The sequence below is a fragment of the Podarcis tiliguerta genome (genome assembly GCF_965153285.1).
Source record: "Podarcis tiliguerta genome assembly, chromosome: 6".
Taxonomy (NCBI): domain Eukaryota; kingdom Metazoa; phylum Chordata; class Lepidosauria; order Squamata; family Lacertidae; genus Podarcis; species Podarcis tiliguerta.
Genome location: NC_139539.1, coordinates 40,480,335 through 40,497,620, shown reverse-complemented (window position 1 = coordinate 40,497,620; position 17,286 = coordinate 40,480,335). Strand labels below are relative to the sequence as shown.

Genomic DNA, 17,286 nt, shown 5'->3' with positions numbered 1-17,286 from the left:
ACTGAATATTGAAAGTGTTCAAATTGTAAAACGAAGTCAGATTTGAATTATATTTCTTCCCACCTGATATTGAAGGGTTGGTGGTGTCAACAAATTCCTAGCCAGATGGCAATCCTGGCACATTAAGACTGCAGTCCTATGCACACTTGCCTGAGAGAATGTCCCTGGCAATCGATGGGGAATGCTAAGCAGGCATAAATCAGAGTATACCGGGACTAGTCAACATGGTGCCATCCAGATGTTTTGAACTATAGTTCCCATTAACCCCAGACAGCATGGCCAGTGGTCAGGGATGATGGGAGTAGTGATCCATACTATTTCAGGGGCACCAGGTTGGCTAGTTCTGCAAGATGTATTTTCTTAAGCTCTTCTTTTAAAAGAAACCTTTTCACATTCTTCAATAAAGTTGATGCCTTATAGCTGTTGAGGAAGCCAGAAGCCAGGAGGCATCTATCAGTAGCTGAATTTGATCAGCAGTCAGTATCCATTAAGGAATTAAGAAATCAGTTACCTATACTACGGAGTGAGCAACGCCAAAAATAAGTCATGGATGCATCTTGGAACTATTTTATGCATGGAAAAACAACTATAATACATAGCCAAGGAGAGTTAACAAACAGCTTTAGGTTCTGCCATTCCAGCCAGAAAAACAGTCACCAGGAGCCTGCCAAATGGCAGCAGCAAAGAACAGCTGAGGGTCTTGGGAAGAAAGGCAGTGTTGCTAGCATAACATTAAGCAAGGAGCACGGAAGCTACACCCCTTTTATTCCCCAATTCATTGTAGATGCATCCTGTGCACTTTAAAAATTAAGACCCTACACTCTTCAGAATCAACCCATCACACATCAGTCAATTATTCAGAATAACTCGGTGTCATGTGAATTTTATAAATATCAAAATTATGATCTCTCACTCACACGCATGTCGTCCAGAGGGCAATCACTGTTGACACTGCCAAGATGTTGGCAAATCATCATGCTGGTTCTGTACAGAAACTAATGCCAAGGCCATCTCCTTGTGGATTTGCTAAAGCCAGAACTGTCTCCCACAATGTCTAGTTCCTCCATACATTCAACAGCACAAGTCCTGTTGGTTTTAATAGGACTAACTTCCCATTACGGGAAGGTGGGCTTGGACTTGGGATGCTACACTTTACCATATTTACTGAGGAAAAACATAAGCTTGTTATCTGTTGGATAATCATAGTTTAGACATTAACCTGCAGGAGAGGCAAACTGCTTCCATATGGTGGCATTCCTGAAATACAGATTACTATTCCATATGGCACATTTTCAGTTAGGAGGCAATACTAGAAGCCTCACTTCCACCTATGCATCACAATACAGAGAGGTATCTCAGTGTCCATCCTCATTCAATCTGGAACTGATTCCCAATTCAACAAAGAAATCAGTGTGTGGAAGCAGCTTCCATATGTGTTATCCCTCTTGTTGAACCTGGGCAATAGTTACTGTAGCATATCTCTAGATGTGATAAGGGTTATGATGAATTATTAGGCTTGTAGTGATGTTTGCTAAAATAGCTTTGATATGTGGCTTAGATTAATCATTCTCGTGACTTTGAAAACACTATATCGTTGGGCAACAGTGATGAGCACTGAAAGGAAAGCAATGTTGTCCCACGTTTCAGAGCGTGGATTGGCTTATGATTGATATTGGAATGCTTTCTTCAATATTCAAATACACAGGGTGATACAACTAGGTTTTTAAAAATAAATAAATAAGTAGCTTTTGGAAATTGAAGAATGAGATTTTTAAACCACCACTGATTCTTTTAAGGCTTGCAGGATTGCCATCATTTTATTATCCCAGGTCTTGGGCTGTCCTTTATGGGAGAACTATTTCTTGACCTGTTTTGAACTGTCCTTCCCGGAGGCTTATCCACACTTTTGTTTGCCCTGCCACTTTCCCCTGGGAAAAGCTGCAGTTTAGCACTGAAACAGAGCAAACGGCAAATGGGTTCTCTGTGGATTTCCATTTGCTCTGATTTATCACTAAAGAATGGGTTTTCCATGGGAAAGTGGCTGGGCAAGGGTAAAACCACTCAGATCTGTGCCTGGAAAGCACAGGACAAGCAGAAAACAGCTCAGACCCATGCTTTCTAAGCACAGGACAAGCGGGTATAGATGAGCCCCTAAGTTTACTTGTTGGTTGTTTATTTGTTTGCTTGCTCTACAGATTTGGCCGGATTTCAGTTTGCAGGCATCTAATCAAATTAATTTGCGAAAATTCAGACATGATTGACTAGGGTCAGTCAGATTTGCCAGTATGTAGAGTGGCTGTTGAAGAGGATCTTAATGATGCCAGGCTACTTCTAGCACTCATTTGATTGTGAATTTGAGCTGGGAACTGAGCTCTTGCATTCTGCTACTGCATCGCCCCAGGCCTTTTCACATGAGTGAGAGGAAACCCAAGAAAGAGTTTTCCAGCCATGTGATCCTTTCTTTTGGGGGAGAGGGAGGGAGCAGAGAGGCTTTCACTTTCAGCAGCGGACATGCCTTGAAACTGCAGTCAAAGGGCAAATTTTCAAGGGTAATGCTCAGCACTTGCTCCACATACATTAGTGTTCTGTTGCGACCACATCCCATCATGTAGTTGAACAATGAACCAGTAAAGCCCAAACCCCCAGTCCTAGACCAGCCATTAATGAACATACCACAGCCCTACAGGGTATTGGCAGTCGTGAGCAAATAGAAAATGGTTGGGCTTACGCCATATACTCTCTACCGCATACGATAACAAGCTGTGCTTTCACCTATGTAAAACAAATGTTCCAATTATAGTATTGCTAAAGGATATGAGTAACACATCTCTAACTCAGCAAAGAGTTGTGGTGTGAAACCTTTTGGGTCATTGTGTAAATTGCAAATAACAACATAAGATAATAAAATATTTGTGCCTTCAGGGGCATCCTGATTTGTTGCAATCAGAAGCTGGTGTTGTTTATCTCTGCTCACAGAAATCCTAATTGAAATATTGTCATTTCTTAGATTTACATCCTGCCTTCCTCCAAGCAGTTCAAGGCAGTCTACACAGTTCCCCTCCTCGCTTTTTTGGATCTCAAAACAACCCTGTGAGGTAGGTTAGTGAACAGAGAGTTAGTGCGCAGGGATTGGACATGGATCTCGCCACTCCAACACTCAAACCACTACAGTACGCTGGTGCATAAAATACAATTTCATTTGTGCTTTAAGAGAAGCAGGTTTGGGAGTTGTCCAGGATTTTCAAGGAGGTTTCCATTTTGCCAGTTGTAGCAGTCGGGTATTTTGCCTGAAGCACTAAAACTGGCAGATTCCAGCAGCAGCTCTGGTTTGAGCCCTTTGAAATGTAGGGGACTTTGGAATCTGGGGCTTTGATCCATTTCTGCCAGTGTTCATTGCCATCAGTTGCAGATAATAGTAGTTTATTATTAGTAAAGTAGCAGGCAAATGATTGGCTGTTACTATTTTGAGAATAAGGAAACAGAGACGGGAATGGCATCAATTATTTCATGGCCTTTACAAACAAGAGAGGTAGAATGGGAATCTGCTGCCTTTGTGCTCTTTTGCAACATCTCTTTCTTGTTAGCAAATGAACTTTTGCCTGGCACAAGCACTTGTACCCCTGCTTCAACCGCTTCAGCAGCATTGGAATAGCCCGGTTATTATGGGATGCTGCAGCTGCAGCAAAGAACAAGACTCCTGCCCAAGTCCTCTGCTGGTTCCCTGACTGGAGGGGTTTAAATGACACTCATCCATTCTGGTTTAATAGATTGCATAGCCATCATTGCTCAAGACAGCCTCACAGCTCATCCTGTTAATACCCTCTCCCTGGTTGTAGGCTGGAGGCTGATGAAGGGAGGGAGGGGAGAAGCACGGTACTGCCAAGCTGGCAGAGCCCTGCCAAGCCCTGTAGCCCTGCAGGGTGATGGGCGAGGGCTTCCCTCCTGCTTGTCAGAGCAAATCAGAAGAACTCAAAGTGGGTGCACGTGTGAACTTCGTGAGGAGCAAGGGAACGTGAGCAGAGATGCAGGGTGGTACTGATGAGAAAAGGCAAGGTGATAGGGAAAGCTGAGGGCTTGGCCTGACACAGGTGCACTTGCCTCCCCAGGGAATGTTGAGCATGCATGTGTGTGAGCGACAGTGAAAGGCAGAGGAGAGATGCAGTCCTGGCTGTCTGGCGGAATAAGGAGGCATTGTTAGCTTTGGGGGTAAAAGAGCATTGGGATGTGACAAGAAGCGGTCCAGAAAAGTTAGCTGTGTTAGCGGCGGCACTTTTGGGGATGAAAACACTCGCATTACAATGTTTAATGTTTGAAAGAGAAAAGTGTCGGAGCTCAAGTAGGCCTCGAAGCCACAAGCTCTGAAGAAGCATGACATGTGCATGCATGCTTGTATGCACAAACATGCAGCCTGCTTGTGGTTACTCAGTGGTGTGAGGAAGGCGCACTTGCAGATGCTTAGAAGCCATCTCATCTTCACTCTTGCAGAGCTGAGCCTTGATCTTGCAAACGGCTTCTGGGAGTGAGGCCCATTTCACAGCACCACCGTCAACTTTAAAGACCCATGTTTATCATTCTGTGGGTCAGAAGTAGTTTTGTGTATGCTAAAAGGAATAGAACTTAATATCATTACTAAGGCTGCAACATTTAAACAGCACAATCCTATACTGAGGTAAATCTGGCTCGATCCATTCCCACCTAAGTGTACATAGGGATTGCAGTCCCAATTAGTTAGATTAATCAGTTAAAGCCTTCTTGAGGAACTGAAAAGGTGTCCCCAATTAACTGGGCAATACATTTTTTAAAGTGCCTTATTTTTTTAACTTAAAGATGTCTAGGAATTGCAACCGGCATGTGCCAAGCTGGAAAAGGTTTTGAAAGGGTGGGTGCCTCTTCTAAGATGGCGCCTGCTGCAGAAGTGTATACAAGCCCTGCCTGAAAACAAAGTCTGTTTTGAAACTCACAATCTTTATTCCACTTCCCCCTCCATTATTATTGTTATTGTCGCAAATATATAAGGAGGGGGGAAACAACAACGTTGTCAGCTGACTTTTATCCTGACTTAAGCATATAATTTAATATAGGCAGCCCATTTGTCAAAATAAGATGGGTAGTCATAAGATGGGTCGTCATAAGATATCCATTCAAGCACAGAAAGGGCAGTGAGAGCTTAAACTACTATGTAGTAGATAGTGATGTTTATCCTCCCAGCTTTGAAATATAGCTTGTTCTCTGCAACTACAAAGGCTCACAGGGTCTGTCCATATTTATTGTCTCCTCCAACCCACAGGATTATAAATGCATTGACACCTGCAAGTATCAAACATTTTTCCAAAACGAAGTTACTGTGAAGATTTTTTATTATTATTATCAGAAAGAACACACCACAGGAAACTTCTAACACTAATAGCCTGAGATTTCTTTGACTGAGTGACAACCCTAATTGGTACTAAATTGGTTAGAGGATGCCTTGTAAAAGCCAGAACCAGAATTGTCAGGATTGCATGAATTCTGTATTAAAAATAATAATAACCAACATTCTGCCCCGTGTAGCTCAAATTCTGTATTTTATGCTGTGGCTTGTTTTACACAAAATAAATATGTTGGCTTGTAATAGTGAACCTGCTCTCTCCACCCTGCTCCTGTGCTTTAACAGCGGCATGGCAAATAGAAATGGAGCAACAGAAGCTTTGCCTGGCTTACGGCATAGAGTGAAAATAGTTGTTTGATTTCTGTGTCATGCTGATATTAAAAATGAAAGGAGGAGAGCTAGAAAGATTCTGAATTTTTAATCTGATGCCAAGTTTTGGACTTGTTGTATGCTCGTGTTAGCCTTATAGTCAGGCATTAGCTTGGTAGCAATAGATGAGAAGGAATTACAGGCAGACAAGTGCAGGGAATTTAATGTAGCTAGTAAACATTTTTTTTCAGGCTGGTAACTTTTGTGGACTGATTTACAAGGCAGGGTTGCACAGACCTGTAAAGTACACATTGCCCCTGTTACACAATTGGTTGCTCTCTTTGGGAAAATCACTGTACTTTGTTAATTGGAATATTTGTCCAGTTTAATATATGCAAGCAAATAGTTTAATATAGTTTGCATTTAACATATGCAAGCCACTGTCAGAGAATGAACTTGAGCAAACAAAAAAGAAAGCCACTCACTGCATCCACCAAAACAGATTTCAGGTCTAACCAACTAGCAATCCTCTTAAGCAGTCACAAACGTCTGAACGAACAAATCATTTTTTCTCCCAGGTTTCTTCGGAGTGGACATGATGAGCGAGCAGTCACAATATATTAATATGTGCTTTGTAAAAGACAAATTGTGCCAAGACAAATGGACTAACCAATGGTTTCAATTAAATGCATGTTTGTATTTATAGTGTTGACTTTAGCTAAAGTCTTGTGCGGTGTTCCTATTAACTGGATAAGAAACCTAATTATATTGTAATAACCCATGGATAGTGAGAATGGATGTATGTTTTTGTTCTCTCAGAAAGCTACTCCTAATGTCTTTGATTAAGGCTTCTGTGAGGTTCAGAACCGCCATGTTATTTCTTTCTTGTTTGGGGTGCTTAGAGAAGACATATTGAGCCTTGTAGACACATAACTTTTCCTGTGGTGGTATTTTTTATAATCTCTCCCCCACTCAAATCTTCATCACATTGATACTCAAACATGAGGTTGAGACCATTTCTGAGAAATTGGCCTGGTTTCCACAACACAGTAAGCCAAATTATGGCTTACTGGGACTACACAAATGTGTGGGCTCCCAGAAAGGAGCTCACTGCTGCTTTCTCGCCTCACTAATCATGAGCTGTAGCTTGTCATTAATTATAGTGAAGTAACCACCTTGGGCAATGAGGTGTTGGATGACCCAATGCTAGGGGACTGGGAGAGACAGCAGCAAGGTGTTGGATGACAGAGCTGAGTGTGGCCTGGCCTGCACCCCCTAAGCAGCTGCTACCCTCAGGAGACTTTGTTCCATCACCCATGTTGAAGTAAGATTCAATAGTCTGCATGGGCAGCTTCTAGGTGTAAAGGAGGAGCAGGCACCAGCTCATCATTCAGGCAGCAAAATGTTCAGGTCCAGCTCTGCACACATTATAGTGGTACCTTGGGTTAAGAACTTAATTCGTTCCGGAGGACTGTTCTTAACCTGAAGCACCACTTTAGTTAATGGGGCCTCCTGCTGCCGCTGCGCCGCTGCTGCACGATTTCTGTTCTCATCCTGAAGCAAAGTTCTTAACCCGAGGTAATATTTCTGGGTTAGCAGAGTCTGTAACCTGAAGCGTATGTAAACTGAAGTGTATGTAATCTGAAGGTATGTAACCCGAGGTACCACTGTAGTCTCTTTATCACCCATTTACACCTTCCTTAAATGGGCCTATGTCTAGTCTCTTTGGGTGTTTTTAACAGGATCCTAAAGAATCATTTGTCATTTTATATTTTGATATGTACTGTGTTTTTGCTGATTATTCTGATACTTTGTTTTCTGTTTGCTCTTAGTCATTTTGGGTTCCCTCAGGAAGACAAAGTGGGATATAAGCCATTTAAAGTGGGAGGAAATGAAAATGGAATGGAAAAGTTGCATTTTTATCAGGATACCCTCTTAACAGCTGTGCTAGGGCTTGTCCTGCTAATGTACATAGAACTACAGAGTAGCCCACAGCCATAACATGTGATTTTTCTCCACTATGATCATTTCCCAAAGTAGGCATCAGCTTGCTCAAAGAATCCTATCAGAGAGGAAAGCAGGAAGACCCAAAGGAACTGTAGGCATCTGTCTATAACATCAGTTCCTTGATAATGGATCCATCCTAGGTCCCGGGAGCATTTATGAGATAGCCAATCTGTCTTTGACTATTAGTAGATGTTCTTTCATGCAGCTTCCTGCACTATCCTAGTGGATAGGAGCATTTGCAGCAGGGCATCCATCAGCAGACTGTTTCACTGCCACCAAGTCAGCTCTGAAATGATATCCCAAGAAAAGAGGCAAATACCGGTCTTGCCCCTCTTTCTGAATTTAGGTCCTGGTTTATCTATCCATCTGTGGATGAAGTGCAGAATCTGGGGGCTTCTTTGTGCCTTTGTGTGAACATGGTAAACAGGCATTTGAAACTTTGTGTGTCTTATGGAGAACAGGTACCCTTATCAGAGAGCAAAGATTGACTTTGGTTCCCTGTTGAATGGATGCTTGACGGTGAAATCTAATATGTTGCTATGTAGTGTGTAAAACAGACCTAAGAATACATCTTACCCAGACAGAATCTCCTACATGGAAGTTATTTTATGCAGGAAATTGTTTGAATCTCATGTGCAATTTGCAACCCATGACAAATGTTTACATGGCCACATATGATAAACTGCATGCAGGACTTAAGCTATTTATTTACTACATGAATAAGACTTCAGCTTCTGTGGAACATCCTCAAAACTGTTACTGGATCTGCCAATACAGGATAATCATGACAGTACACCACTAACACACCTTTTGCACAGAATATCATCATCTGCACTGTAGACTTTGCAGCCTAAAAGAGTATGGCAAAACCTTTTATTGAATTCCAGTCATATGGAGCTGGGAAAAGGATAAAGAAAATTTCTCTTCGAGCAGATATGTTGGATTGTTTATCATTTCCAGCAAATTCCTCATTACCTTTACTAGATGAGTAACTGTAAGTGGTTTATGCTGGCTGCTCAACCATAGAACTGCCTTCAAGGCAGCAGCCTCCATACCATGATCAGCTGAATTTGCAGAGAGAAGAATCTTATAATTGGCAGGCTGAAATAATGGACTATTGAATTTGGCCTGCAAAATGTTGGCAAAGAGACTGGCAAACAAAAAATAGACAAGATGCTAGATGTTTTCAGGCAGCCTACTAGATTCAATTAGACAGTGGGGAAGAGAGCAGTTGGAGAGAGAAAAAGAATGCAGGTACAGGTCTCCCCTGAAAATCTGCACTGGTATTGGAGAAATGAGTTGTTTTTAATGAGTTGTGTGATTAAAGGGAAATAGAAAACATTCTCAATCGGGTTTGCAAGATCAATATTTCAAAGATAGGGACACTTTTGTGGAAGTATGTGCTAATCAAGATGTGGGCTGTTTTGTGTGGCAAATTTATGAGTGAATTTTGTGTTGGTCAGTTTATTTCTTTAGTACATATATCTCACTTTTCTCCCACCATGGCACTCACATTGGTATAGGTCACAGCTTTTCAAACTGTGTGTCCGTGACACATTAGTGTGTTGGCTACAGTGTGTAGGTATGTTGTATGAACGCTCCCCACACTCCTCCCAGGGCTGGAAAGGGGTCTAAAAAGTGTGTCACCAACATGAAAAGTTTGGAAAGCTCTGGTATAGGTGGTGGTCTTGGGTGGTCTCCCATGCAGGCATGCCTAGATCAGACCTAGTCCTCGTTAGCTTCAGCATATTAGCCGAATCATGTGCTCTCAGGTGATATTCTAGAACCCATACCGGCATTGCTTAGGAAGTCTTAAGAAACAAAGAACAACCACAAAATCATTGAAGTCTTGATCATCTGCCATCTTCATTCAAAGTAGCATTCAGGTGTGTGTACCCAGATGTAGATGAAAATTTACTCCTTGATCTCAGGAACCATGATGCAAAAATTGCTTTTGATGGGTTATATCCAGCAAATCCCTATTTTGAGTCAACCCAAAGAAATTAACGACCCATCAATTTCAATGGGTCCGCTCTGACTAACATTAGATATAGCCCACTGTCTTTAGAGGTGTCTAAATGCATAGTGAAAAAAGAGCTTTTCAGATTGTGAAGTAGATATGCCACACCTTTTATCAAATATAATCAGCTTTCTTAGCACTGCTAGGTTCTGGTTGGCCCTTCCTGCCTTGGTTTTTTTCTTGGTTGAAAATATTTTTAGAAATAAAACTTAGGAAGCTTTAGGTAGTGATTGCTGTATGGCTGTCTGAAAAGCCCAAGCTACTGTTAACAAACTGATGAAGATCAACAGTGCTGGGATCATCCGAAATGAGGAATGGTCATCCTGTTGCTAAAATAAGCATTCCCTCCATATAAGTGGTGCTTATGAGCCCAGCCTTACGTTCACATGCACCAGAAATGTAGGTGTAAAAGAGGTCTTAAAATGAAGAAAGAAATGGCGGTTGAAATATCATTATGTGAGTCATAGAGCTCTGAGCACTATATAGTCATTTTGTACTTTTGGAAGTAATAGAAACTGAGTCTGAAGTCTGTAAATTCAGAGCAACAGTAGCTGGGGTTCAAATTGTAATAGTCACTCATGAACTACTGGAAGGCAGGGCGAAAAAGACAGGAGAATTAACACACCCAAAATTATTGCAGTTCTACTGCTGTTATTTTATTATGTGATTGCCTATTCAGCCATTTATTCCCCTGACACTATAGTTTGTTTAGGCTAAATGCCCAGGGAGAGAAGGGACCAGATTCACTTTCATTTGAATACAGCATCTATATTTTATAAAGCAAGAAAATGGAGAGCTCAGTTATAATCAGCACAGCCTCCTCCTTACTCAACTCTGTCTGCACCCCCTGTGTCTTTGAGACAAATCTGCTCATTTGACTAACTAAATGTAGCTGGTTTTGTGCTGACTCTACCTGCTGAGCTGATACAGAGGAGAAAGAGAGAGAGCAATTTTGCATCATCCATCTTTTTAATAAGCAAACAAACAAATAAATAGTCTAGGGAGACATTTGATCCAAAACTGTATTCAGTAACCTCATAACTTTGGTATAATTTAGTTCTGCATCTAGCTCATGGCCTGGAACTTCACAACATGCACAAAACTGCAGACCTTGGTTTTAAGGCAATTATCATGATTGGATTTTAGATGAAATCTGGATGCTTTTTGATTAAACAGGTTAATGGATGAATCTTCGAAACAGCGTAGATGAAAGGATTTCTTGCCACGATGGCTATGAGAGATGGAAGGGCTCAGGTGGCTGACTTTGCAAATCCCAAAGGACTTGTACCCAGTGATACTGTCTTTCTACTGTGTAAACCAAGCATGCTGAATTTGAAGTCTGGGAGCAGAAATTGTGAAGGCGGCTATGCCACATCTTTCATTCATGGCTCATTGTGTTGTCAATACTAGTTTATATACAGACCCTGTGAATTACTTAAATATACATGAATATGCATGTTATATATCTATTACACAATACAGAGTACTGCAACAATCAGGACTTCTTAAAAACTGATTTGTCCAAGGTTGTATGGCAAGCAGAATCCGTTGTCCTACACTTGCCCTTTTGCTACCCTCTCTTCTGATTCCCCCTTCCAAATTTGCTTTTCTTAATATGGAAAGTGTTTTGCTTAGCTTTACTCTTGTGAGAGAGAAACAGCTGAGTGAAGAAGTGTTGTGCAGGTGGTGAACCTAGTCGCAAATAATGCAAGCCCAGCAAGCCGTCCTCACGTGGCAGAAGTGTCATGAAAGGCCAAGTGAATAATGGTGCAAGAGGTGCAGACTTAGTGTTTTCCCATGTGATGCTATAAGAGTTGTTTATTTTCTTTTTCTTTATATATTTGCAAGCCATGTGTGTATAATTCAGATGTGGAATCCATATGGGTTGAAATGTACCTAAGTTCATAACAGCAGCTCACTTCCTCCTTCTGCCTTCATTAATAGCACTTACATGTGCATCACCAGAAAGACTCAAGGTATTTAATGTCATGTTAAAAATAACCTTTGGATTTTCAGATGATTTGGGTCAGCCTTTGTTTCTTAATTGAACTAGCAAAGAACCTCAGATTCCAAAAGGAATAGGGTGTGTGTATCCTGCATTCTGGGCAATGATACTTGCCTGAATGAAGTGGCTTTGGAATCTGGTGAGTATTACTAGCATCGTACCTTCATTGTAGTGGCATATTTATGAAAAGTGTCAGGGCTCAGTATGCAAATGTTTAGGGGTCATTTGTGCTTGCTCTGTGGAAAGAAAAAAGGTACTCTGCTCTTGCTCAGAGGAAACTTGTTCTTATTACATAGCGTCCAGGGCTAACATGCATTGATGATATAGTACTTTAACTAGATCACACAAAGGATCTCCCATCAATATAGTCCTATGTGTTGGAAGGGAAGTGCATACTTTTTACCACTTTATGGTAGTAGGAATGCTCCATTGCCCGGGCAACTGGTGGGGAAATTAGAAATGTCATGTCCAAAAGGATTCTAGGTTCCTTTACTACTTGGAAACATTATCCCTTGTATCACCACAAGGCACTGGCGGAGGAAGAGGAGTGCGGGGGAGCGCACCGCCCCCGGCAGCGTGATCCCAGTGGGGTGCCATTGTGGCTACCCCCCCACCCACACTGGGCGCCACGCCCCCAGGACGCACACCACGTCCCTGCAGGCAGCACACCATGCCCCCAGGATGCGCGCCAGCCGCACCCCCGCCTGCTCTCCGCTCCCCTGGTGCCGGAGCATGAAGCTCCGCCACTGCCACAAGGATCATATATCCCTGTTTACTTGGAAGTAAGTCTCAGTATGTTCAGTGGAGCTGAACTCCTTTGTAAGTGTTTTAAGAATGGCAGCCTTACTTGGCTCCAAAAATTGCCTGTTTCAATCATGTAAATGGAGGCAGCTGGAGCTACCCTCTCAAAAGGATTAGATAAGGAAAGTATGGGAGGTAATGAACAAACATTAATTTAACATGTCAGCTGAGAGAGGCCAGAGATCCATCTAGACCGGAATCATTCATTTCAACTTGGTATTTATTCCAGGGCAACAATGACACACAAGAAAGGGTGGGGGGAAGACTCTCAAATAATACCAATGTATTCACCTTTTGGTGACAGTTGGTAATATTTCCACCTTGTGGTCTTTTGCTACTCATATTTTCTTGGTTATGTTGCTTGATTTTCATTCATCTTGATATAATATATGATTTGTTGTGTATCTTTGTGCCTCATCCTTGCCTCTAATGTTTTGTTGTCAGCAATTGATTGTTGGGTTTTTTATCATTGATTTTAAACTTCTTTATCATTGTGCTAATGCTATATTACTTAGATGAAAAAGCATTGCCTCAATAAAAATAGTGGCTGCTTGCAAGAGGCAACACCAGCTCTGCCTCCAAAGTGTCCTAGCCAGGGGTGGTGCATCCCATTTTGTCACCTGAGGCACATTAGGAAAGTGCCGCTGCTGCGCCATCCCCACAGAAGCATCCCTTACCTAGTGCCTGCAAAGTGGCACCAGTCGGTTCTGGCAAGATCTTGTGAGAAGCCAGAAAATGGCACCACCTCTCTACCAGTGGTGGAAGTGGCGGGGCGACCAGATGGGTGCCACCTCATGCGTTTTCACCACCTGAGGCAGCTGCCTCAGTCCTTCTCATGGGTGGGCTGTCCGTGGTCCTTGCCATACTGCCAAATGAAGAACTGAACTGAACAGCTATATACATCTTCCAAAAGCTTTAATGCTCAAATCAGATCAGTACATAAGGCAAACTACAGGTTACAAGGTTCAGCAGGGACATAAGAGGATAAATGGCTAAGAGCAAGCTAAGATGTTGGTCCAACAAGCAACACACACCCTGCACCTTACTTTTGAAGAGTGGGGCAGGCACAGCTATTAGTGTGGCAAGTGGCCACAATCCCAAGACAGGGCAAGCAAGCAGACCATCCTTTGTGAGGGAGTTGGCTCTGCAATGTTTGTTTGCACCTGTGCTGGTGTCCCCATGTCTGTGGAGACAGCGGGGCGGATCTACATGTAGATGACATTATTTTTTGTATGCTGGATATAAAAAAATCAGCTTAGGAGCTAGAGAAGATACTGAAGAGGCAGCTGGCTTTTTATTATTGAAGTTTAAGACGAGAGAAGTTGGCAAAGAGAACTGAATCAGAGAAATTAACTGGCATCAAAAGATTCAACTCACAGGAATTAGATAAAGGTCCCAGAAAAACTTGTATAAAGAAAACTGTGCACCTCTTCAGGATCAAATATGACAGAAACTTAAAAACCATAAAGATATCAAACTGCATTTGATATGAAGATTAAGTAGTTAAAATGGCTGTAGGTAATGGGAAGCTTGAGTTCTGTTCTGTGAGGCTGAATCCTGCTCACCAGTTACAAGTAAACTCATCCATGTCTTACAGAATTGCACTCGCCTCCTCCGTTCCGTTTGTTGAACTGTAGCACCCATTCTGAAGCCTACAATGGGAGCATCTGTGGAGCTTGTCTTGTTTTCATTAGCCGTCGTCTCTTTTGCAGGTAAGAGCTTCCTCCATCTTGGCTCAAAGGTCAGGACCAGCTTTAGGCTGAGCCTGGAGACTAACTGGACTAAAGCCAGTGAAGTAACAATCCTGTTCATACTCTCAACTAAAATTTAGAACATGAAATTATCTGCTAACATGAATTCTATCGTTGACCATATATATTTTGTAAATGTAATTTGGCTTATGTATATTTGCAGTGTGGAGTTTATTTGACTGCTGCATTTATTCTGCAGGTGGATAATGACAGCTAGATGCACTGCTTAGGGCAGAGGTGGGGAGCCGAGAGTCCTTCAGATACCGCAGGGTCCAGCTCCCATCATCCCTGATCATCGATGGGATAGTGAGAGTTGGAGCCCAACAATATTTGACAGCCACTGGGTTCCCACCCCTGAATTAGGGGAACCAAGCCAGTGAACCAAGGCATGTTGCATTTTACAATATGTTCAATGTATGTGATAGGGCCCCAGAATTTGCCTGTGTATTTTTAAAAATTCTTACCTGTTTCTATCCTGTCTTTGCTTAAAACTGTGCTCCAGGTTCCAATCCACAAGGGAAAATTGTTGTTGTTGTTGTCGTCGTTATACCCCACCCATCTGCCTGGGTTGCCCCACTCTGGGCAGCTTCCAAAAAAATATAAAGACACAGTAAAATGTCAAGCATTTAAAACGTCCCTTTGTAGACATGCTACAAAGCATGTCTGCTTCTCCTGCAAGGGCAAACTTTACTGTTTGGGGATGAGAGTCTCTCTCTCTCTCTCTCTCTCTCTCTCTCACACACACACACACACACACACACACACACACACACGGGGGGGGGGGAGAGACAGCTATGACCCTGTTGCCCAAGGAACAATGTTGAGGGCAAGGCTTTTGCCATTATCCTCCCCAGTTGGCGGGGGGATACAACCTTGTCTCCCTGCGATATAGAAATATATTTGCATTGTCTTGCACAGGAGAAGGGCAGGAGGGACGGGACAGGAAATATGCATAGGGAAAGTTTTATGCCCCAAGCAAGAATCTTGTTATCCCAAGAATCAATGCCGGGGTTGGGCATCTGCCCTCATGATGGCTCTTTGAGCTATCTCCATTGACTTGCATAGGGAGGGCATAGATCCACATGAAAGACAAATGTAGTTTCATACCCCTCAACTGTCCTGATTAAATTGGGACACCCTGTTTTGGGGGTCTGTACATCACCCTAAAACCTCATGCAAGTCCCAGTTTTCGGCCTTGACATGTTGGTGGGTATGCAGTTTTTAATTGTTGCTCCAAATCACTGGGATTGGAGTGCCCTGGGAAAACAATTCACTCTGATTAAAAGCTAGCCCTGTCCATCAAGCAAAAGATTCCCCAACCATTACTTCTCCACTTTCTCCCCTCTTGAGCTCTGGGCATTTCCCCAATAAGCTTGGTTTTATTTCTACAGGCAGGGAACCAGCCGTGTATTTTTGGAGAGCCGAGGCCACAGAGCTACTCAGAAACTTAGCAAATCCCTCATGCACCTTGGGAGCTGCACTGTTGCCCCAGAAATGTGGGGACCTTCCCCGATTCACACCGATTCACCTCTTAATTTGGGGTACACACAGAACCAAAACACGTCCCCATTATTTGAACATCATCTCTGGACCATCTTCTTGCTCACTGAGCTGGTTCTATGCCATTATCATTGACCCATTTGCTGCGGCAGTCTCCCTTTACTGTTTGTATTCTCCATCCTTCACCTTAATGCACAAATCTCCATTTTCCGTTCCATCCAAACTATTGCTGTTTCTTAGATGTCTCCGGCTACACTTTAAAAGGTTGATCTCTCAGTGGGAAGGCTTTTCATTTCAGATGGCTGAGAATTAGATAATGACTTGGAGCTAATTCATCATCTTGGGGAGAGGCTGCTTCGATGTCCTTTATAAATATCTAATTACCTTTTAATGTTGCCTGAGTCTCTTGGGAAGGTGGCTGGCCTAGTTCAGGAGGCAATTAGCCTGTGTGGAAACTGGTCTGACCCACATATGTTGGCGACATCAAGGCAACGCTAGGTTTTGCTGTTAACCAGCTGAATTTAGAAGGGCTTTCTTGTATGTGCTCAAGCAGAGACCATAAGGAATAAGTCATCTACAAAGCCCTACAGGAGCATTTCCTAATGGCTGTTAACATATGACAAAAAAGATCAGTATAACGATGGCTGGATGGGTGGAAATTTCTCACTGTGAGCATGAACAAGGAACCAGGATGAAAGACGGTCGGAAATGGCTTCATCCCAAAATGGTGTTGGCTTAAGATTTATCTTTGAGATTTGAGAAAATATCTAGAGCTTGGTATCCCAAATTAAGACTGCCTTTTCAGAAAGGAAAACCAATATTTTGGCTAGGTTTTCCTTGGGCAGTGAAACAAGGAGCTCCAGTTGCCTCCCCGCTCTCAAACTCTCACACAGCCAGAGCTGAGGAAATAGGAGCTGAATTGTTCTATAAATTGATAGTGACTATAAATTGATAGGCTTGCCTGTTCTTCTGTGTTTAGAGCTTTAAAAAGCATTGTTGCAAACCTTAGACAAAATCCTTTACGCCTCTGTTTTGTTGTACAATACTGGCAAATTTTGGCTAGGGAGGACTGAAGCTCTTGTGTAATGCAGTGATAAGATTTTATGGTAAACCAAGTGCAAGATAATTGTTCAAGGGAGTCTAGAAATAGCTCTGAAGAAGAAGCCTCAGAAACATCACAGTGTTACTGGCTGAAGATTTGACCATCATTGTGAGAGCTTCTCTTTAGATCTGTTCTGGTTTTCTTATAAGCCATGTCTACCTTCTCTTTTCATATGCCAAAATTCAGAAAAGGACAGGTGCATACAGCACAATCCTATGTATGTTTACACAGAGGTAAACTGCACTGCATTCTATGGTGCTTACTCCCAAGTCACTGTTCTTAGGAGTGCAATCTTACAACACACTTCCGAATGAGTTTACTCAGAAGTAAGGCCCTTTACTCCCTTGTAAGGGTGCATAAATCTTAAGCACTGTATTTACTGCTTTGTGTTCGTCTTGGAACTTTAAGCCAGTCTGAGCAGTA

The 17,286-nt window shown here is 42.4% G+C and overlaps 1 protein-coding gene across 4 annotated transcripts in view; it reads left to right on the top strand.

Moving 5' to 3' along the window:
* Window positions 1-17,286, top strand: part of CNTN2 (contactin 2) — a 68,540-nt gene that overhangs the window by 11,175 nt on the left and 40,079 nt on the right. For all 4 annotated transcript variants that reach the window (XM_083445531.1, XM_083445533.1, XM_083445530.1 and 1 more), the window contains exon 2: window positions 14,108-14,222. In XM_083445531.1, the coding sequence (XP_083301657.1) occupies window positions 14,168-14,222 (55 nt within the window). In that variant the 5' untranslated portion in view covers window positions 14,108-14,167. The remainder of the gene's footprint in view (window positions 1-14,107; window positions 14,223-17,286) is intronic.